Here is a 22,948-nt window from a genome sequence, read left to right on the forward strand (position 1 = left end):
GAGACGTCTGGTCAAAAGTTCTGCCACTGGACACTTTGCTGTACCTTGTGTCAAAGACCTGCAGGGGGGGCTCACGTCTCAATGTTTGGGGTCTCTGGGACTTGTGAGACCTGTGAGACCCCGGTTTCAGGAGGTCCCCAGAACCAAATGATTTTGGGAGTCGACACTGGTTCAGGTGCCGACTTCCTGTTGGGTTTCGGCCATGGCGCCAAGAGACTTTTCTTTAAGTTTGACATGATACAGGTGTGTACCGATTTTCATGCATGTACGTGATGAGGCATTGTGACACCGTGGTTGACCTGAAAGCCAGCTTCCTACCCCCTGCAGAGGCGACACCTTGAAAGTAGCTTCAACACAGACTTGAACCACGACAACACCCTAGGGGGTAATTTAGAACTCAGTGACAGTCATGCCAAATGCCCGATAATGACATTTGGCCACACAGATCACATCCGACTCTAAATTGCTTTTCGTCTCTCACTTGGTTTGTTTATTCCTGCCTTTTGTGCTTTGAACTTACTGTATAAAAGTCCTGTTGTCAAACCACTCTGGGTCGGCACACCAACTCAGACCCGATCTGTGCTGGTCCGCTCACCGCCGGCTACTAAATAAAACTCTCAACACCACAGCGGATTCCTGAACTGGATTCTATATTATTCCTCAACATATGTCAAACCGTATTGTGGGGCTTGAGGCACAAAGTTTTCTAGGGGGTGCTGTTGAGCCATTAGGCCACGCCCATTAATGCAAACCATTAAATATCAAATTTTTCGCCAGGCCTGGCTTGCGTGCCAAATTTGTTGGCTTTTGGGGCACGTTTAGGTGGAAAAAGGCCCTCATTTCGTCGGAAGAAAATAAAGAAATTCCTACAGATACAATAGGGCCTTCGCACTCAGTGCTCGGGCCCTAATAATAATAATAAAGGGGATAAAAAGTCAAGACATGGCAGAAAAGAGAATAAAACAATTAAAAACAGCAACTACGGAAAAAAAACAACAACATTGTTTAATGATAAAATGCTTTGCTAAAAAGAATGTGAATTGGAAACCATGGGATGGTCCGGCCGTTGTACACCGTCTGCGTCACAGACCGTCGACTCAATGCTGTCCAGTCCAACTCCCTTCATATTGTGTCTCAGGTATTTGAATTTACTTTTTTATTGAGGTGTTGTCGTTGGACAGATGAGTTTTCAAATATAGGAGTGAAAATGAGAAACATAGCTTTAAAAGTGCCCCCTTCAAATACCCAACACATAATTTGAAGTACTTGAAGCGGTCAGACGTCCATCCCAAATACCTCAACACTAAAATGGGGTATCAGTATATGGGGTACAAATGAGCTGGCAGCAGGGGTGCCACAGGGATCTGTGCTTGGCCCTCTTCTCGTTTCCTTGTTTTCTGGTACCAGCAACGCCTGACCCCATTCGACCCCATTAATGTCTTTGTTTTGTTGCCCACAACCTTGACACAGAACCGGAGAGGATCCACAGAACCAACATCACACTTCTAACAGCAAACAGACAGTCGTCATTGCTCTCAAACATGTTCTTGTGTCATAAAGAATTCAAAGAAGAACCCAGAAGGCAGCTGGAAACCAAAAGCAAACTTTAATAAATCATGATCAGATCTGAAGACAGTAAAACCGCAGAACAAGAACAAAAGCATGAGTGAGGATTTCCAGTGACTCAGAAGTGGCTCTCTCTTAAGGCTGAGTTATGGTTCTGCGTCAAAACGACGCCGTGCCTACGCCGTAGGGTACGCGTTTAAATGACACTACACTCCACTCCACACTGGACTGCAGTAGACTGTACAGGTGCAAGTCATAAAAGTGGACTGAGTGAAGCCTGCAACCAACAATTATTTTCATTATTGATTTATCTGTCCGTTATTATGAGAAAATAGTGAAAGATTTGAATTACAACCCAAAGATATTCAGTTTACAATTATAGAAAAGAAAATGCATCATCCATTTCCAGTGACTCAGAAGTGGCTCTCTCTTAAGGCTGAGTTATGGTTCTGCGTCAAAACGACGCCGTGCCTACGGCGTGTGATCTGTGTCGACGCGTACCACACGCCGTCACTGACGCCGCCACTGACGCCGTCGCTGGCGTGCACCTCCCGAAAATTGTAACTACGCGTCGAGGCGACGCAGACCAAACACAGACGAGAGGGCTGTGATTGTTTCACTTGGAAGCAATGCATTTCCGGTTTCCGCAGTCGTGAACTTTCAGCGCTCTTTTCTTCGTGTATGTGTGATTTTTTTGGTTTTGTTTTTTTACACAATAGTTGTCCAGACCCAGATCCCTAACCCAGATCCAACCATGTTGAACCTGCATTTTTAAAGCAGTAAAGGTGTAGCAGTATCATTTCTGACCACATGGGGGCGTTTACAGCTGCTGTCCACTGTGTTACTGAGTCCACTCTGTTGTGTTCTCCACCAGCAGCTGAACAATCACCAAGCAAGCTGTCAATCACAGACATCACCTGATGACTTAGCTTATGCTAATCTATGATGCTAACTGATATAGCTCTATATAAAATCTGATCAAACTGGTCCAACGATCCTCATTAATGTTCCACTAATGAACCAAAAAGGACGAGTAGAACTGAAACAGTGACCCGGTTTCAGTTCGAGAAAAAAGTCGAAATACATTTCGACTTTTTTCTCGAAATTGTACTTCAACATAAATCTCAACATTCCGACTTTTTTCTCGACATTCTGATTTTTTTCTCGACATTTCGACTTTATTCACGTAATTTTGACTTTTTTCCTCAACATTTCGGCTTTTTTCTTGAAATTGTACTTCAACATTATTCTCGACATTTTGACTTTTTTCTCAACATTTCAACTTTATTCACGGAATTTTGACTGTTTTGGACCTTCATCTCTGCTGTCCGGCCTCGCTGAGGTCCAGGTTGATCCCGGACAGCAGTTCTCCTCGTCCTCCTCGTCCCAGCAGCTCCTTGAGGGCCTCGTTGACGTCGTTGTTGAAGACGGTGGAGAAGCTGCAGCCTCCTCCTCCTCCTCCTCCTCCTCCTCCTCCTCCTCCTCCCACCACCTCCTGCAGCCTCGTCAGCTCCCTGCTGAGGTCCAGCCGCAGGGCGTCCAGGCGGTTCTGCCGGTCCTGGAAGCGCCGGCTCACGGCCTCCAGGCTGCAGCCGAAGGCCCGCATGTCGTCCTGCAGGCTCCTCTTGGAGGCCTCCACCTTCCGGAAGTCGTAGCGGACCTGCGACAGCTCGTGGCGGACGGCCTCGCTCTCCTCCTTGTACCAGGACTCCTTGTCGTTGTAGATGGAGACCATGGCGTCGATGTCCTCCTGCAGGGAGTCGTGGGCCGACGCCAGGCTGCAGAAGGACGTCTCCATGCGGTCGATGTCCTCCACCACCTGGGCGAAGCGCTCGAAGTTCACGTAGGTGTTGTTGGGCGGCATGCTGGAGTGGGACTTGATGGTGTACTCGCGGAGACGCTTGGTCTTCAGCTGGCGACGCTCGCGCTTCCTCGGCTCCTTGGCCTTGTTTTCCTCCTTGTGCTCGTTGGACTGCAGGAGGTAAATAAACACCAGTCAGACAATCATTGGAGGAACAACCATCTAGAGGTTCACAAGCAAATACAGAGAAAAGATTTTTGCCAAATACAGGGAAGAGGAAACATGAGGTAGTGATTGTGTTGGGATTCATCATAATGTACGTGTATAAAATGGAAGATTGTAGGGGTGTAACGGTACACAAAAATCTCGGTTCGGTACGTACCTCGGTTTGGAGGTCACGGTTCGGTTCATTTTCGGTACAGTAAGAAAACAAAATGCAAAATATAAACGTGCTAGTTGTTTATTACACACACACAAAATAACATTGGCTCTACGTGTGCCGGCGCTAGGACCCCGCGGACGCCTGTTGTGTCGTCGGGCTGTGTTTTCCTTCATGCTTCCCTGCAGCATCACACGCAAACACAAACACACGTACCTGGCAGAAAGATTACTTTATATCATGTTGTTTGTCGCCCGCGATATTTTTTCTTTTTTTGGCCGGCGCCATAGTTGGCTGGCTACAAACTCTATACATCCCATAATGTATAATAATATGCCCGCGCTCTCAGCAGCGGTACTCGCATCGTTAAGGCTGATTTATGGTTCCGCGTTACACCAACGCAGATCCTACGGCGTAGGGTACGCAGCGAGCGGCCGTACGGTGCACGTCGCTGCGTACCCTACGGCGTAGGCTCTACGTCGATTTAACGCTGAACCATAATTCAGGCTTTACTAGGCAACGGAGCAGGTTCACTCACGTTGCAGAACAACTGCTTTTTTTTTTTAGGCCTGGCGGGGGGTCTCGTTGGCGGCCCCGCCAGGCCTAAACAATGGTAGGGGAAACACTGGACTTGTCACAATTATGTGCTTAGCTCTTTAGTTCTTCATTAGTTAGTGCTTTTTTCTTTAATCTTAATACTTTCTCGGTGTGAGTGCAACTGCATGTGCAGCTGCAGCAGCGCTCTGCTCCACAACGTGCGGTCCTCTACTTAATATGTCCATGTGGAAACTCGTTCGGTACGCCTCCGTTCCGAACCGAACACGCTATACCGAACGGTTCAATACAAATACATGTACCGTTACACCCCTAGTAGATTGAGTATATTGTTTATGATAAGATATGTATATATGTGTAGTTAGCGTTAGTAAACCTCTAATTAGTGTTAGTAAACCTCTAGTTAGTGTTAGTAAACCTCTAGTTAGTGTTTAGTAAACCTCTAGTTAGTGTTTAGTAAACCTCTAGTTAGTGTTAGTAAACCTCTAGTTAGTGTTAGTAAACCTCTAGTTAGTGTTAGTAAACCTCTAGTTAGTGTCAGTAAACCTCTAATTAGTGTTTAGTAAACCTCTAGTTAGTGTTTAGTAAACCTCTAGTTAGTGTAGGTAAACCTCTAGTTAGTGTTTAGTAAACCTCTAGTTAGTGTTTAGTAAACCTCTACTAAGTGTTAGTAAACCTCTAGTTAGTGTTTAGTAAACCTCTAGTTAGATTAGGTAAACCTCTAGTTAGTGTTTAGTAAACCTCTAGTTAGTGTTTAGTAAACCTCTAGTTAGTGTTTAGTAAACCTCTACTAAGTGTTAGTAAACCTCTAGTTAGTGTTTAGTAAACCTCTAGTTAGATTAGGTAAACCTCTAGTTAGTGTTTAGTAAACCTCTAGTTAGTGTTTAGTAAACCTCTAATTAGTGTTAGTAAACCTCTAGTTAGTGTTAGTAAACCTCTAGTTAGTGTCAGTAAACATCTAGTTAGTGTTTAGTAAACCTCTAGTTAGTGTCAGTAAACCTCTAGTTAGTGTTAGTAAACCTCTAGTTAGTGTTTAATAAACCTCTAGTTAGTGTTAGTAAACCTCTAGTTAGTGTTTAGTAAACCTCTAGTTAGTGTTAGTAAACCTCTAGTTAGTGTTAGTAAACCTCTAGTTAGTGTTTAGTAAACCTCTAGTTAGTGTTAGTAAACCTCTAATTAGTGTTAGTAAACCTCTAGTTAGTGTTTAATAAACCTCTAGTTAGTGTTAGTAAACCTCTAGTTAGTGTTTAGTAAACCTCTAGTTAGTGTTAGTAAACCTCTAGTTAGTGTTAGTAAACCTCTAGTTAGTGTTAGTAAACCTCTAGTTAGTGTCAGTAAACCTCTAGTTAGTGTTAGTAAACCTCTAGTTAGTGTTAGTAAACCTCTAGTAAGTGTTAGTAAACCTCTAGTTAGTGTTAGTAAACCTCTAGTTAGTGTTTAATAAACCTTCACCTTGATCCAGGGATGATTGAGGGTGTCTTGAATCGTTAACCTCTTCCTGTAAAACAAACAGATCTGCAGATTTAGACCCCAGCTCTGCTGATCTGAAGGAAGGTTCAGTAAAACAGCCGTTACGTCTTGTCCTTCTCCAGCAGCTGGCGGATGAAGGTCTTGGCCAGGTCGCTGGTGTGGCAGAAGAACTCCTCGTCAAAGTCGTAGTTGACGGCTGAGATGTTCTCCAGCGTGTCCTTCTTGGTCTCTCCCAGGAACGGAGACGCGCCGCTCAGCCTGGAAACAAACATCCATCATTGTTACAACCTTTTAGACGCAGCGGTAATGGTTTGGAGGGTCGGGGGGTCAGGGGATCAGGTGATCAGGTGATCGGGTGATCGGGTGATCGGGTGATCAGGTGATCAGGTGATCAGGTGATCGGGTGATCAGGGGATCGGGTGATCGGGTGATCAGGTGATCAGGTGATCGGGTGATCAGGTGATCGGGTGATCGGGTGATCGGGTGATCGGGTGATCAGGTGATCGGGTGATCAGGGGATCAGGTGATCAGGGGATCGGGTGATCGGGTGATCAGGTGATCAGGTGATCGGGTGATCAGGTGATCGGGTGATCGGGTGATCGGGTGATCAGGTGATCGGGTGATCAGGTGATCGGGTGATCAGGTGATCGGTTGATCGGGTGATCAGGTGATTAGGTGATCAGGTGATCAGGGGTAACTTGCAGGATGTAGGTGATGACTCCGATGCTCCACATGTCGGCCTCCAGACCTAACGGCTCATAGTTCACGATCTCTGGAGCTGGAAAGACAGAAACGTGAAGTTTAATGGGACGATGGATGGATGGATGGATGATGGATGGATGATGGATGGATGGATGGATGGATAGATGATGGATGGATGGATGGATGGATGATGGATGGATGATGGATGGATGGATGATGGATGGATGATGGATGGATGGATGGATGGATAAATGATGGATGGATGATAGATGGATGGATGATGGATGGATGATGGTTGGATGATGGATGGATGATGGATGGATGGATGATGGTTGGGTGGATGGATGAATGGATGGATGGATGGATGGGTGGATGGATGATGGATGGATGATGGATGGATGGATGGATGGATGGATGATGGATGGATGAATGGATGGATGATGGATGGATGATGGATGGATGATGGATGGATGATGGATGGATGGGTGGATGGATGATGGATGATGGATGGATGATGGATGGATGATGGATGGATGGGTGGATGGATGATGGATGGATGATGGATGGATGGATGAATGATGGATGGATGGATGATGGATGGATGATGTATGGATGGGTGGATGGATGATGGATGGATGGATGATGGATGGATGATGGATGGATGGGTGGATGGATGATGGATGGATGATGGATGGATGGATGATGGATGGATGGATGATGGATGGGTGGGTGGATGGATGATGGATGGATGGATGGGTGGATGGATGATGGATGGATGATGGATGGATGGATGGATGGATGGATGATGGATGGATGGATGGGTGGATGGATGATGGATGGATGATGGATGGATGGATGGATGATGGATGGATGGATGGGTGGATGGATGGGTGGATGATGGATGGATGGGTGGATGGATGATGGATGGATGATTGATGGATGGGTGGATGGATGATGGATGGATGATGGATGGATGGATGATGGATGGATGGGTGGATGATGGATGGATGGATGGGTGGGTGGGTGGATGGATGGATGGATGGATGATGGATGGATGGATGGATGGATGATGGATGGATGATGGATGGATGGATGATGGATGGATGGGTGGATGGATGATGGATGGATGGATGATGGATGGATGGATGGATGGGTGGATGATGGATGGATGGATGGGTGGATGGATGGGTGGATGGATGGGTGGATGGATGGATGATGGATGATGGATGGATGGATGGATGGATGGATGGATGATGGATGGATGATGGATGGATGGATGGATGGATGGATTTGTGGATGGATGGATGATGGATGGATGGATGGATGATGGATGGATGGGTGGATGATGGATGGATGATGGATGGATGGATGGATGGATGGATGGATGGATGAATGGATGGATGGATGAATGGATGGATGGATGGATGGATGGGTGGATGGATGATGGATGGATGATGGATGGATGGATGATGGAGTTTTTGTTTCTGCTGACCCCAGGCTTCTCTAATAAACTGTCTCACCCACAAACTCCGGCGTTCCAAAGATGTTCTTGAACTCGACTCCGGCCTCGATCTTGTGGGCGAGACCGAAGTCGATCAGCTTGATCCGGGGAAGAGAGGCGTTCTGGTCCAGCAGCATGATGTTCTCCGGCTGCAGGATAATAATAATAATAATAATAATAATAATAATAATAATAATAATAATAATAATAATAATAATAATAATAATAATAATAATAATAATAATGATAATAATAATAATGGTCTAGACCTGGACCTGGACCTGGACCTGGTCTAGACCTGGACCTGGACCTGGATCTGGTCTGGACCTGGACCTGGTCTGAACCCAGACCTCCTCACTGAGAGACTCCTTCTGGGCCAGGAAGTTGATGAAGCATTGTGACAGCATGTGCACCTGCAGGGACAATGACGCCTTGCAAGTTGCCCCAGCCTCATACCCCCGCTTGACGCATTGTCATGCAAGTTCCAGTTTCCTGAAACCCCTGCAGGGGAACGACGCCTTGCAGGTTGCCCCAGCCTCATACCCCCGCTTGACCTATTGTCACACAAGTTCCGGCGTCTTGCATCCCTGCCGAGACAGGCACCGTGGGAGTGGCTGTGACTTCCAGCCCCTGCAGAGACGAGGACCATATATGGACTTCCTGACTCCTCAGGGGTAGTCCCAAAACTGAAAGATCACACCTGACTGTCTCTCACTTGGCTTGTTTATTCCTGTCTTTGTTGATTGAACTTTTGTATAAAAACCCTGTGGTCAAATCAATCTGGGTCAGCATTTCAACCAGACCCTGGTCTGTGTAGACGTGCTCACCGCCGGCTGAATAAAAACTCACTATACCACGAGCGGACTTATGAACTGATTTTCATAAATTCCTCAACAAAGTCAAACAGCTCCCCTCCAGAGACCCTGGAACAGAAGAAACCAGGACCTGGTCCAGGTCTGACCTGCAGTCCCTCTACAGACCACCAGGGTCCGGATCCTTTGACCTCCAGGTAAAAATGTTCAGCTAGCGTCTCATAAAAAACAGTTTTGGTTTCAATCGTTTGATCCTGCTGGTCCTGGTTCCTCCCCGGTTCTACCCGGTTCTACTCACAGCTCCAGCACCAGCACCACGTCGGTCCGGTTCTACCTGGTTCTGGTTCTACTCACAGCTCCAGCACCAGAACCACGTCGGTCCGGTTCTACCTGGTTCTGGTTTTACTCACAGCTCCAGCACCAGCACCACGTCGGCCCGGTTCTACTCACAGCTCCAGCACCAGCACCACGTCGGTCCGGTTCTCGTAGACGTCGTGCAGCGTGACGATGTTCTGGTGCCGGTTCTGCTGCAGAATCTCCACCTCTCTCTGGATCTCCTCCCGCCTGACGCCGCGCGAGGAGCCGGCGCTGACCCGCTTCTTGATGAACTTGGCCGCAAAGTCCCGACCCGAAGCCCGGTTCCGGCACCGCTTCACCATGGCAAACTGCCCGCTGGAAGACAGAACATCTGGGTCAGAACTGGGCCGGAACCGCACCAGAACCAGTACCAGGACCAGTATCAATAAGACCCTCATTATTTTATATAAAAACAGATGACTGACAAATATGCTCCTTGTGGAGCCGCTGTAAAGATCTAAGACACTAGCTGCGTCCAAAATGTAGTTTGTTATAATTATAATAAATACTAATAAAATAAAATAAAAACGAATAATTAATTAAAAATTATTATTTACAATTATTTATTAATATTATAACAGCATCCAAGCCATTAAAATGATATTTTGAGTTTTTGACGACGCTCTGGTTAAGGTCTGGTTAGGTTAAGTCACCACTTATGTTTGGTTAGAAGAAGTAGGAAACGCTTGTGGTTTGTCCTAAAAATTATAATTTCATGTCAGTTACGCAAACCTCACGATTAAATACTCGAATTTACGCTAAATACTAGAAAACACGGTTAAATACTCGCCGTCAAAATACTGTTAAAACATAATCAAAACACCATTAAAACAGCGAAAAAAACCTGCTTTTACAAACTGAAAGTAACAAACATAACTTGCGCGGCAACACAGTAACAAAAACTCCTAATTAACCCACTATAAAAAATAATAATATATAAATCAGTGATTCTTAACTATAGGGCCGCGGCCCACACTTGGGGCGCTAGCGCCATCTAGTGGGCCACAAAAAAAATCTGTTTTGTACGTGTGGGCCGCGTGGGCCGCAGGACTGCATAGCAACTCCCGACCAAATGAGGAGAAGACACTCAGCTAGCTGTACGTGTAATAGTAAGAGAAATGGTGTGTATTTACAGAGTAAATCCTTCATTTTGCACAGAGTAGGTTTAGATCCGCCAGGATCAGGGATCGATTACTTGGGTCTGCGCCCACCAACGGGGAGCGAACGCGGCGTGATCATTTATCCCGACGCGTCCCCGCGGCCGGGGAGGTCGGCTCCCGCTCGGGCGGCGGGCTCCGTCGTTACTGCTGAAGGATTGTACAAGTAGATGCGTGGGCTGTCGTGTCTGCTGGACTGGACAGTCCGGGCTTTCCCAAAAGCATCGGAAAATGACTCTGCTGCAGCACGGCCAGAGAGCTGCGGGCTCGTGCCCGTCGCAGCGCTGAGCAGTTCTCCCGGTCTCATTGATCAGGCTCGGATGAAACCCGACACGCTGAGTCCTGACAACTGATTAATGTAATTAAAAAAAGTACAATCAAACTAAGTTTTTTTCCCGCTCTATTTTTAAATATGCACACTTGTATGCTTGTGTGTGTTGTAAGGTGGCGCTCCGTGTGTGTAGACGTCGGCTTTCCACACGGCGCGCCGTGTGTGTGTTTTAAATCCAGAAATGACACAAAACTGAGGGTGCTCCTTTCCACACGGCACGCCGTATGGTCGTCAAAATACGGTAATTAGCTTGACTCTATAGATGAGAAGCGTAACAGGTGGAAAGGGAAGTTCAACCCGGAATGGACAGATTCATCCTGGTTCAGTCTTCACACTGGGACAAAACCAGTGTCTCATACGTTCAGAGACCGTGGCGTTCAAAGTGCGAAAGTGAAACGCCACTGAAACAAAACACAAAGTTTTTCATCAAACATATTCACTCAAGTCTGAACTGAAGTCACAGAAAATAAACTGACCATCTTAAAACATCCTGCCCATGTTTGGGTCCAGATACAGCTGTGAGGCAGCTTTCTCCACAATGAACATAATTAAAACTAAATATTGTTCCAGGCTCAATAATGAGCACCTCCACATGTGCATGAGATCCTGACACCATCCAGCCCAGATTTAAGTTCTGGCAGGAGAAGTTAGAGCTCAATTCTCTCACTGAACGACAGAAAGTGGGGGCATAAGATTATAAGAGGGGAAGAAAGAGAAACTGCAAAACTGTTCAATTGTTAAGATGTGTTTATATTCATTTATTATAACAATTTGTTGAGACAATTAAAGAAAAGGGGAAATCAAACTGAAATAAAATAAAATAAGATAGCATTTGAAAAATAAAATAAAATCTATTTTATTTTGAAGAGAAAAAAATATGTGTAATTCAAGTTACACATGTTAAGTGGCAAATATGTACTTTTTTAATATAACAGTCAGATGCAGATGTTGATACAACTATGAGGCTATATATATATATATATATATATATATATATATATATATATATATATATATATATATATATATATATATATATATATTATGACCAGTGGCGGAACGTTATGTCTACGGGCCCCAGTGCAAGACCGATGTACGGGCCCTTTAGTATGTCGCACTGTACATTGAGACGCAAACTGCAGGACAACGTCTTTAACTGAATAGACCTACTCACTCACGGTGGCTAGACTAGACTTTAATATCATTAAGCATGCGGTGACTCTTATCCACTGAAACCTTCCCTTGCTGAGTAAAGCTTTATATCAACATTAATACATCGCTGCACATTCACTTTACAATCAGTAGAAAACAAAAAGTAATATAAAATAAAACCTCATTCAATTACCCGTTGCATGCTGGGAGCTCCGCCTCTCCACCTTCAATACATTATAGGCTACAGCTGTGCTGTATTGACCAGCGTCTTTGCTGCTGTAAGAAGTGATTCTTACAGATATATTTTTAACTTTAAATTAGTTCTGAGTTCTCGTTCTCCAATGGATATTTGTCTCTCTCTCTCTCTCTCTCACTCTTTCTGTCTGTTTCGCTCTCGTCTCTCGCTCCGCTCTATGTTTACATTTCAAATTTCTGAATTTCCCGCCGGTTAATCTCGTCTTGTCACATGATCAATCCTGATTGGTCGACTCGACATGCAGCATACACATATTACCCATAATTCATCTCTGCATAACGTGATATATCTTTTTTCATCACGTTTTGAGTTTGTGTCAGTGTTATTATATTTTCTCTATATAAAATAACATAAAGTACACTAATACTGTGATTCATTGACTTTTTCTCCAACCGAAGTGGTGACACCATGACCCAGATGAACGTGTACAATACATATTAGAGGAGATGATGTATAAATTACCGCGAGTGCGGGCTGTCCTCCCATTGAGGCGGTTACGTTACACCGTGTCCTAACTGCATGCGATGCGAGCGAGCGTCAGCGTCAAAAACTGTTCCATTGCTTTATTTTTTATTTGCACTGTCTACACTGGTTGCGAGCGACGCGGCGTCGTTTTGAGCTGGACTTTTGTCGCACGCCCTACTCACTTTGAAAGCCGGTTGAAAGTTGAAAAAAAAGTTGAAAGCGCTGTAGGAAACAGTCATTTCAATACAAGAACCTCAATAAAGTGGCAGCTGCTGGAGGGAGATGGACAGGGAGCTGGAAGGTTCTGATAAAATAATAAGATATAATAAGAATCTTATCTTAATCTTATTAGGGCTTAATTTGTGCCGGATCCAACAAGATCTGGTACCTATTTGATCATTTCTTGTGTCCTCTGCTTTTTCCCCACATCCCAGTAATGATCTGACATGCTGACATGTTTGCTGCATTTAACACCACGAACACGCCGGTCACTCCAGCTGTTCGCTGTTTGATTGCGTCACCACACGCCGTTATTTTGTTCGTTTTTTTCCCCACTTTGGTCGGACGTTAGACCTGCTTCTATTTTCTTCCTGCCGCCTTGTCTAGGAGTTCTTTCAGGAGTTTCTTTCAGGAGCGCACGGGCGGTTGGTGGGGCGAATAAAAGGCGAGTCTCGGGCGGGTGAATAAAGGCAGATTTATGGTTCCGCGTAAAATCGACGGCGTAGCCTACGGCGTAGGGTACGCGGAGACGCGCACCGTTCGGTTAATGGGCCCCGGGCCACTCTGTACTGAAAAAATTGGGCCCCAAGGTCAGAAAGGTTAAGAACCCCTGATATAAATAATAATAATGTAATAATCCGTGTATATATACGAATAGGGCTTGGTCACCAAGTTACATTCTCAGTGCGGTGGCCATTTTGGCAGCGCTGTGTTTTATGAGTTTATATTATGAGTGTAAACAAACAGCAGTGTAGTAGCACCAAGTGAACAGACGGAACGCAAAAAAAAGATGTTAAAATGCCGGAAAGGAACTGGAATTTACCGGGATACCTTAAACAAGGAAGCCAGGGACCGGAATATGGAGAAAATAATGATTATTAACGGTCTGGAGCCATATGAGATCACTACTAAAGAATGGAGCTCCAACGAGGATTTACTGCCGCAGTTCTGCACAACCACCGTCTTACTACCTTGTTTAGGAGTGTTTGGCAGCTGCTTTGGAAAATGTTTGACTCACCATGTGTTTCAATAAATTAGTGTAATAGTACAACATGCAGTACATGTTTTGTATTACTCTTACTTTTTTCTTTTCTTTGACCGCTATATTATGCGGAAGAGGCTCCGAGGCGTGAGCAATATTTTTGTTTTCCTGGTGAGATTATTTTTTTCCTCTGCAGCTACAAATAGAGTTAATATTTTTTCCTCAACAAACTAGTTTTATCTGAAGACTGGGGTTAATCGCACCGCAGAGAGCTGGCCAGCAACTGCGTTTAGCTGGAGAAGTCGGGAATAAAACCCGTGTGAATGATCCGACCCCGGTCTGTGTGAGTGTTTGTTTGTGGTTTACTGTGGAAGGTTATGTTTGGTCGTTACAGCCGCGATCCAAGCGAGCCGACGACTCTTTTACTCTTTTACTTTGTTATCTCAGATACTTGGCCTCCGTGGTTCTGCCTCCGAGCAGGAAAGCGGTGAAAAGTTAAACCATTAGCGATCGTTTCCCCACTCCGAGTAGTAACGAGTAGGCTAAGACAAAATGAAGAGGGAGCACGTCTGTACACAGTGCGCAGTGGTCCAAAGAGCTGCTAAGCTAAGCTAAGGTAGCTTCCGGTATGGCGGGTCCACCAGGTGATGACGTCAAGACGACCAAGACCTATTGATCTTGCATAGGTACAATACCTGTGGTGCTCACACGGAATTTACCACTTTCCGTGCTGGTGCCACGGAAAATGGTGGTGAGAGGTCGCAACCTGATCATCAGGTTGTATTAGAATCCATCTGGGCAGCTAATTCTAACAGAGTTTGTCACTAAACGTCTACAATCCAGGCAAATATGCAGCGTCAAATGTCCACAGCTCCCCCTAGCGTAATTAGATGCAGCACGGTCAGCATGAAGCTGAAAGGAGCGGCCGTGACGTCACTCTCCTGCGCCGCTGGGATTGCAAATTCGTTTTCGAATTTTGACCACTATTTTGCGGGCAGAGCATGAAAAAGAAAAAGCAATGTCCTCTTTGTTTTCTTTTTGATTATGACATAAAATGTGCAGTGTAAAGAAGAAAATTAAAATGCAAATCGGTTTATATATATTATTAATTTGATTTGTGACTCAAATAATGCAGCCACATTCTTAAAATTAAAAAGCATTTCCGCAAATGCATTTTAATTTGAATATAGACCCTCATATGCTTCCATACTCCCCTGGCATGAAATGTGATTTCTATGTTCTGTTGAAGATATATAATTTGTAAACTTCATGTTTTTGTGAAATAAAGTTTTTTGAAAAAAAAAAAAAAAAAACGTCCAGTTGGTCTGTAGTTGGTCTGTCTCACATTCTGGTTTATTATTAGTGTCTCACATTCTGGTTTATTATTAGTGTCTCACATTCTGCATGTCTGCCCCCCCCTCTCTCCCTCCCTCTCTCTCTCACATAAACTGTATCCAACATCCCAAAATACACCTAACCATGTCCAGTTAAAGTATGCAGAGTTTGGTTGTGGAGGTCTCTGGTCGGTCTGGGGTCTCTGGTCCTGCTGGGGGTCTCTGTGGACCGGATCTGGGGGGTCTGGGGGTCTCTGTTCCCCCCTCTGGTCTCTGGGGGGTCTGGGGGTCTCTGGTCCCCCTCTGGTCTCTGGGGGGTCTGGGGGTCTCTGGTCCCCCCTCTGGTCTCTGGGGGGTCTGGAGGTTTCTGTGGACTGGATCTGGGGGGTCTGGGGGTCTCTGGTCTCTGGGGGATCTCTGGCCCCCCCTCTGGTCTCTGAGGGGTTTGGGGGTCTCTGGTCCCCCCTCTGGTCCTGCTGGGGGGTCTCTGATCCTGCTGGGCGGTCTCTGGTCCCCCCTCTGGGTCTGGGGGGTCTGGGGGTCTCTGGTCTCTGGGGGGTCTGGAGGTTTCTGTGGACCGGATCTGCTAAACATAGACAAGTCCTTTAAAAGGCAGTGCTGGGTCAGTTTTCAGAGTTACACTTGTTGTAGTTCCCTCCTCCGCCCCCGGCTAACCCTCTCCAGTGTTTCAGGTGTTTCAGGGTCATGTGGTCTGAGAGGCTGCAGGTCTCCTGAGGTGATTACCCAGCATGCTCCTGAGGTGATTACCCAGCATGCTCCACTCCCCCCATGCAGGGTTAGCTAGCACATGCTGCATCGCTAACCTTCCCAGCTCTTCTCCGATCTCATAGAAGTCCTCCACGTTCTGCTGCTTGAACAGCTCCATCCTCAGGGTTTAGGTCTGAACTTAGGACCACAAACAACGTCTATGTCCTCGTCTACGTCCTCATGATGGACCCTGGAAGGTTCCTGAAACCACCGGGGTCTGGGTTTGAGCTCTAACTGAAACCTGAGAGCCTCCTGCTGCTGCAGGACTGACGTCAGCAGGGTTGCCACCTTTCAGAAATAGAAATAAGTCTCCACTGCCTCCACTGAACAACATTCGGCTGAATTGCTGCCTTGGTCCTCCGTCGCTGGGCGGGGGCCACGTGCCCCTGCGTCTGTGGGGACTCCATGACCTTTGGGGTGTCCGCCGGGGTGGGCCGGGGGGGGGGGGATGGGCCGGGTCCGGGGATCGGGCCTCCCCTGGCCGGGGGGTGCACGGGCGGTGGGGTGGAGTCACTCTCAGGTGTCTATGTCTTATGTTGTCAGTATGAATGGGGGAATGTTGGACCGTTTCCCCCTCTGCCTGGGGGCTCCGGCGGCGCCGGGGGTGCCAGTGGAGGTATAGTGGGGCCCTGGCCCGGCTCGGATGGCTGGCCCCCGTCTACTGGATGGCCGGTGGGGGAGCGTGGGCGTCCTTCCAGGGCCGGCTCCACTGGTCCTGCCTCCTGGCTTCGGCCTCCGCTCCCCCTCCTGCCTCCCCTACACGACTTATACGCACATAGGCAGGGGCGGGGGGTCCGGGGCGTAGGGGGCATTGTCCCGCGTGGCCCGGCACTCCCCGCCTCACGGTTTTAATAACACTGTAGACACTGCACATTCAACATTTCATTAATACATTTAACAAGGATACTTAGTTCTGGAGGGGGGGGATTATTGTCAACTTGATACCCTGACCTCCCCCTCCCTGTTTTTATGGCATTAATCACATGCACTCAACAACAGGGTCGGGAGGGGGGGCCACATCACCCGCGTTGCCTCGCCAGCCTGGGATCTTTTGCATTCAAATGCGACTGCAATTTATTTCATATATGGAACATATGTGCTAAAAAATTGTCCATCTCTGTAAAAATAGATTTTCAACCTGACCGTAGTTAAACTTTTTGGGAGGTGCATGTCAGGCTACGGCGTAGGCTACAGAGACCCTCCCGTAGCCGTGTAGCCTACAGCGTAGGTTTAACGCAGAACCAGAATTCAGGCTTCAGTGCCGGCAGGGGGGTTGATTTCACCCCTACTCCTAATAATCTTTGTATCCTTGTATGCATGAGTGTCCTACAGCTTCTTGGCCCCAGGCCTTTCCCAGGTTCTTCTTGGCCTGTTGGAGTCAATGCTGTCAGCGGTTCAGTCAGGGCCTCGCTGGTGTTTTGCAACGCCTGTCTGCATTTGCCGACTTTGATGCACTGACTCGTTGACTGGGCCTGGATTTAAAGTGACAGCAGTACATACGGTAAGTTATGTCCCTTGGTTCCCACCTCCTCTAAGCTTTCTTCACAAAAGGACGCTCTTTCATCAGAACAAAGCAACTGGTCAAGTGCAGGTGCAGCTATTGATTTACCAAGCACAAACTGTCAGCCCCCATTTTAGAGATACAAGCTGGTACTTATAGTCATTATAGATTACGTTCAAGAAGAACAGAACGCACAAACAAAATCACTCTTACGGCTGTGAGCTGGAGTACACTCATCTCCTGTAGAGACATAATTCATCTCCATAAAGACTCCCAGACGGTCCACATCACTCCTTCAGTCACCTGCTGGCATCCTGACACACTGTAAACACACAAACACACGCAATGACACTCTTAGATAGGACTGTGAGTCACTCTAACCGCCTAAAGTGTTTCTTTAATCATAAAGGATCCCAGGTAAATTGCTTTATACCGATACAGATTATGGTCTAAAAGCAGAGCTGGGTAGAGTAGCCAAAAACTGTACTCAAGTAAAAGTACTGTTACTTCAAGTAGAAGTAAAAAGTAGTCATCCAAATAATTACTTGAGTAAAAGTAAAAAAGTACTTGGTGAAAAAACTACTCAAGTACTGAGTAACTGTTGAGTAACGTCTGATTTATTTTTTTAACACAACCATTAAAACAGACAAAAGTACAAAATAATCATCTTCAGACAAATTAAATCAATAAAATAATAAAATAAATTAAACTTAATAAAAAATAAAAAATAGCTTAAATTAAAATAATCTTAAAGTAAATTCAAGTACTTTAATAAATAATAAAATAACGGAATAAAAAATAAATTAAGAACAAGTAGCACAAAATGTCCAGCCTTTGTACTTTTCTTTTTTAACCAGCAGAACTAGAACAAACATGAACTCATAGAAACTCTGTGTGTGTTTGAGTCTGTGTAAATGTGACAAAACATGCAAAAACTAACATTTTTCCCAAAGAATCACTCAGTGATGTCATGAGATTGACGCGTACGTGGATAAAAGGGATAAAAGAAAAGTAACAGCTCAACGTAGCCTAATGTAGCGGAGTAAGAGGAACAGTTTCTTCTTCACAAATCTACTCAAGTAAAAGTAAAAAGTATAGTGATTCAAAACTACTCCTAAAAGTACAACATTTCCCAAAACTTACTCAAGTAAATGTTACGGAGTAAATGTAACGGAGTAAATGTAACTCGTTACTACACACCTCTGTCTAAAAGACAAAGGAACAGACGTAATAGTCATCCAGATATTGTCCTTGTATCTAGCTAATAGTAGGACATGGAACTGTGTATCTTGTGTATCTTGTGTATCTTGTGTACCTGCGTACACAGGCTGGTTGCCACGGAGAAAATATATAAGTAAGGATAAATGTGACCTTCAAAGTAAAAGCAGAACAGCTGCTTGATGAATGTAACAGTGTACCTCTGCGTACTGAGACCAACGCTGTGATGATGAAACTGTCACTTTTAAAATATTTAAGTGCTAAAGCCATGATGGGACCGATCAGACTGACTGACCAGAGAGGCTATCAGTACCAAGTAACTTCATGCTTTCCTCTTAGCACGAACGTAGAAGAAAACTGCAACTTATCAGTAGCTGCAAGCCCTGGGCTGGGGTGGATATCGACTTCAGGACACTTTGAGAGTTAAGTCAAAACATGACTTGAAATGAGGCTGAAATAACTTCCCAGTGCAGCGGAGATATGACTGCTCTGTATTCCTGAGGTCTAAATCATTAAAATGCAGATTACACTGAATGTTGCATTTATTCAGCTATTCAGGGTTTGATGGCCCCCTGGCCCCCTGGCCCCCCCGTTCCAGCCCCGGGTCCCCCTGGCCCCCTGGCCCCCTGGCCCCCCGTTCCGGCCCCGGGCCCCCCTGGCCCCCCCGTTCCGGCACCGGGGCCCCTATCCCAGCTATCTTCAGGGCGGGGTGCGGTACTCCCTGAACAGGTACCTAGTCAGTTAGGTAAAAACCAACCAACCTAACGTGCAGAGGTGTCAAGTAACGAAGTACAAATACTTTGTTACCTTACTAAATGTTGGTTATCTATACTTCACTGGAGTAATTATTTTTCAGACAACTTTTTACTTTTACTCCTTACATTTTCACGCAATTATCTGTACTTTTTACTCCTTACATTTTAAAAACAGCCTTGTTACTCTATTTCATTTCAGCCTTTAAACAAAAAAAATCCAGTTAAATTGCTCCATCCGGATAGAGTGAATTTGGTTGTGGTTGGATAAGAAGTATTAACATAATACCATCCCGACATCCTATTGGTTTGTACGCATCTGCTCTCTGAAACACATGTTAATGCTCAATAGTACACATATATGCTTCTTTAATATATTTGCATTATACTAAGATACATTCATTTTCAATGGCTTTTGTCCTTAATGGCTTTTTTCCCCCTTACATTACTTTTACTTTTATACTTTAAGTAGTTTTGAAACCAGTACTTTTATACTTTTACTTGAGTAAAAAACTTGAGTTGATACTTCAACTTTTTTAAACTGTAGTATCTATACTTCTACCTGAGTAATGAATGTGAATACTTTTGACACCTCTGCTAACGTGTCTTTTTGTTCGGTGGGAGGAAGTTAGAAGACATGGAGGCTTGCAGGAGGCCTGCAGGACGTCATCTGGAGGTCAGCTGGAGGTCTGCAGGACGTCTGTAGGAGGCTATTCCTTATCAGCGAAGGGCCATAAATGCAAAGCGTGCTGGAGCTTTGAGTCATTATGGAGGTTTTTTTGTTTCAAACCATGAGGTCAGCTGTAATGGTAGATTCACACTGGAAGCCTGTTGACGCCTGCAGTGGGCGGGGCCTTCAAGCTGCTGCAGAACTGGAGGAACAAAGTGCATATAGTCTAAACATATCTGTGTATAGCGTTTCCTATTTCACCATGGATCGCACTTTGGGAAGCCTTCTTTATATTTCAGTTATTTCCACATATATAAGAGTGAGTTTAATACTCCTTAACCAGGTTGGTCCTGGATCAACATCAACCACCATGAAGCTGCAGTCTGTCTGCGGTGATTACTGACACACCGGGTCGGAGTGACTTAGGTCATATTGTTTAAACTGTGTTTTGTGATTAATAAGCACGGTTATTAATTATTTCGCGTGGGATCGATGTAGCAAATAAAATAGTTCAGACCATCCAGCTCCTCAACCATCAGATACTGTTTCACATGAGCAGTTCAGGTAAAAACGTCGATCAATCAGTTCAAATTCAGTGAATAAAGTCAGTGTGTGATGACAGATCTGTTCATGTACGATGAATGAGTGTATGTTTGTGTGAGACATGAAAGCTACATGTACGCATGTGAGGTGTCATGTTTGTCGTGATCAGGCATACATTCTGCATTGAGGTTCTTGCTTCAGGAATCCCGGTCTGTGATTGGACGCTGCCTCGGCGTCGCCGCTGCTCATTTGCATAAAGTTGAGATTTTTCAACTTCAAATTGACGCTCTGGACAACTCCAACACCTCCAACACCTCTGACGCCTCTGACAGTGCACTTTCATAGAAAATGAAAGGCCGGACGCCTGTGACTCTTTCAGTGTGAATCCAGGGTAAGAAATCAAGGCTGGTCTCAGACTGAGGCCTCAGAACTCTTAAAGTTGAAATGAAGGCTTCCCAGGTTCACATAGGACTGTGGGCCAACACTTGTATCAGGGAGAAAAAGATGTAACACTCATTCTATCATGTATTTCATTTGTAAATAAAAGAGCGGCCTCTGCATATTGTTATGTTTTTAATTTATGTACTATAGGACTGTCAGAAAATTATAATATTGTAATAAAGTCCTTTATTTTCTGTAATGCAAAAATGTCATACATTCTGGATTCATTACAAATCAACTGAAATATTGCAAGCCTTTTATTATTTTAATATTGCTGATCATGGCTTACAGCTTAAGAAAACTCAAATATCCTATCTCAAAAAATTAGAATATTCTGGGAATCTTAATCTTAAACTGTAAACCATAATCAGCAATATTAAAATAATAAAAGGCTTGCAATATTTCAGTTGATTTGTAATGAATCCAGAATGTCTGTCAGAAAGACATTTTTATTTTTTTAATTGCATTGCAGAAAATAAAGAACTTTATCACAATATTCTAATTTTCTGAGACAGTCCTGTAATCTTGCTGCTAGAAGATGAGCTTAAAATGCCTTCAGGATTTCACTTTTAACTGATATACTGCAGGTCTTTCTAAGGAAGACACCTGTCATGTCTGAAGGTTCATTTGATGACTGTTTAGTTAGCGCAGAAGCAACGATGTCTTCAGTTTTACTTCAAAAGGTGCTATTAGAAGATTGTGACTTGGGCTCCGCTGTGGCCACAGGGTGGCAGTCCTGCCTTACGGCTGAAAACAAGAGCAACGCTTCGCCCACTGAGACAAGTTCACGTCACAGAAATGACTTGTGAACAATAAGAGTGGTTTCACTTCCTTCACAGCTTCTGTTTTGATGCTGATTCTGCTGATTTGAGGTCTGAAGCAGAAAGAGACAGTGGTGGCAGTTGGAAACAAAGAGGAACATGTGAGGCCGACAGGGAGAGGAAAACAGACACCATACCGACAGACTGGAGAAGAGCAGGACGTTTAAGAGCAAGTGCGTAAGGACGGACATAGAAGGGGTAATAGGGGGGATTCTGCTGGGTCAACCCCCCCAATACGTGCATTTATTAACAACATGAACATGGTTCCAGCTCCAAGGTGGGCTGTTGTCGGGCTGGCTCATTATTTATCTACATCTTTAATCTATGAGCAGTGAACACAACATACTTTGCTTGTTTGATCTGTTTAATTAATAGGAAAACATATTTAATTGTGACAATATGTCTTAATCATTGTGCTGTCTTCAGGTCAAGGAAGGAGGAAGGGAGGAAAGAAGGAAGAAAGAAATGAAGGAAGGAAGGGAGAAAAGAAGGAAGGAAGAAACGAAGGAAGGAAGGGAGAAAAGAAGGAAGGAAGGAAGGGAAGAAGGGAGGAAAGAAGGAAGAAAGAAATGAAGGAAGGAAGGAAGGGAGAAAAGAAGGAAGGAAGGGAGAAAAGAAGGAAGGAAGGAAAGAAGGAAGGAAGGGAGAAAAGAAGGAAAGAGGAAAGATGGAAGGTAGGGAGAAAAGAAGGAAGGAAGGAAAGGAGGGAGGAAAGAAGGAAGAAAGAAACGAAGGAAGGAAGGGAGAAAAGAAGGAAGGAAGAAACGAAGGAAGGAAGGGAGAAAAGAAGGAAGGAAGAAACGAAGGAAGGAAGGGAGAAAAGAAGGAAAGAGGAAAGATGGAAGGTAGGGAGAAAAGAAGGAAGGAAGGAAAGAAGGGAGGAAATAAGGAAGGAAGGGAGGAAAGAAGGAAGGAAGGAAGGAAGGAAGGAAGGGGGGAAGGGAGAAAGAAAGAAGGAGGGAAAGAAGGAAGGAAGGGAAAAAAGAAGGAAGGGAGGAAAGAAAGAAGGAAAGGAGAAAAGATGAAGGGAGGAGATAGCAGGAGGAAAAAAGGAACAGGAGAATGAGGTCATTTTGATCCAAAGACAGAACAAGGGTTAATGAACATCAGGATAAATAATAAATACATCAATAAATATGAGAATGTAAATATGCTGTCATGGTTTTGTCAGTTCCTGTTTTATTTTGAAACCCGT

At 44.9% G+C, this 22,948-nt stretch overlaps 1 protein-coding gene across 1 annotated transcript; it reads right to left on the minus strand.

Annotated features, from left to right (window-relative positions):
- Positions 1–1,563: 1,563 nt before the first annotated feature.
- LOC133447413 (death-associated protein kinase 3-like) lies at positions 1,564–16,118 on the minus strand. The gene is made up of 9 exons (XM_061726084.1): positions 15,864–16,118; positions 9,237–9,458; positions 8,871–8,897; positions 8,325–8,355; positions 7,994–8,231; positions 6,474–6,549; positions 5,877–6,029; positions 5,754–5,799; positions 1,564–3,538 (listed from the first exon to the last, which is right to left on the minus strand). Exons 1-9 carry the CDS (start codon positions 15,923–15,925, stop codon positions 2,882–2,884), a joined length of 1,512 nt encoding a protein of 503 aa, XP_061582068.1. The 5' UTR covers positions 15,926–16,118; the 3' UTR covers positions 1,564–2,881.
- Between the last annotated feature and the right edge of the window lie 6,830 nt (positions 16,119–22,948).

The sequence above is a fragment of the Cololabis saira genome, chromosome 7 (genome assembly GCF_033807715.1).
Source record: "Cololabis saira isolate AMF1-May2022 chromosome 7, fColSai1.1, whole genome shotgun sequence".
In the NCBI taxonomy this organism is placed as follows: Eukaryota; Metazoa; Chordata; class Actinopteri; order Beloniformes; family Belonidae; genus Cololabis; species Cololabis saira.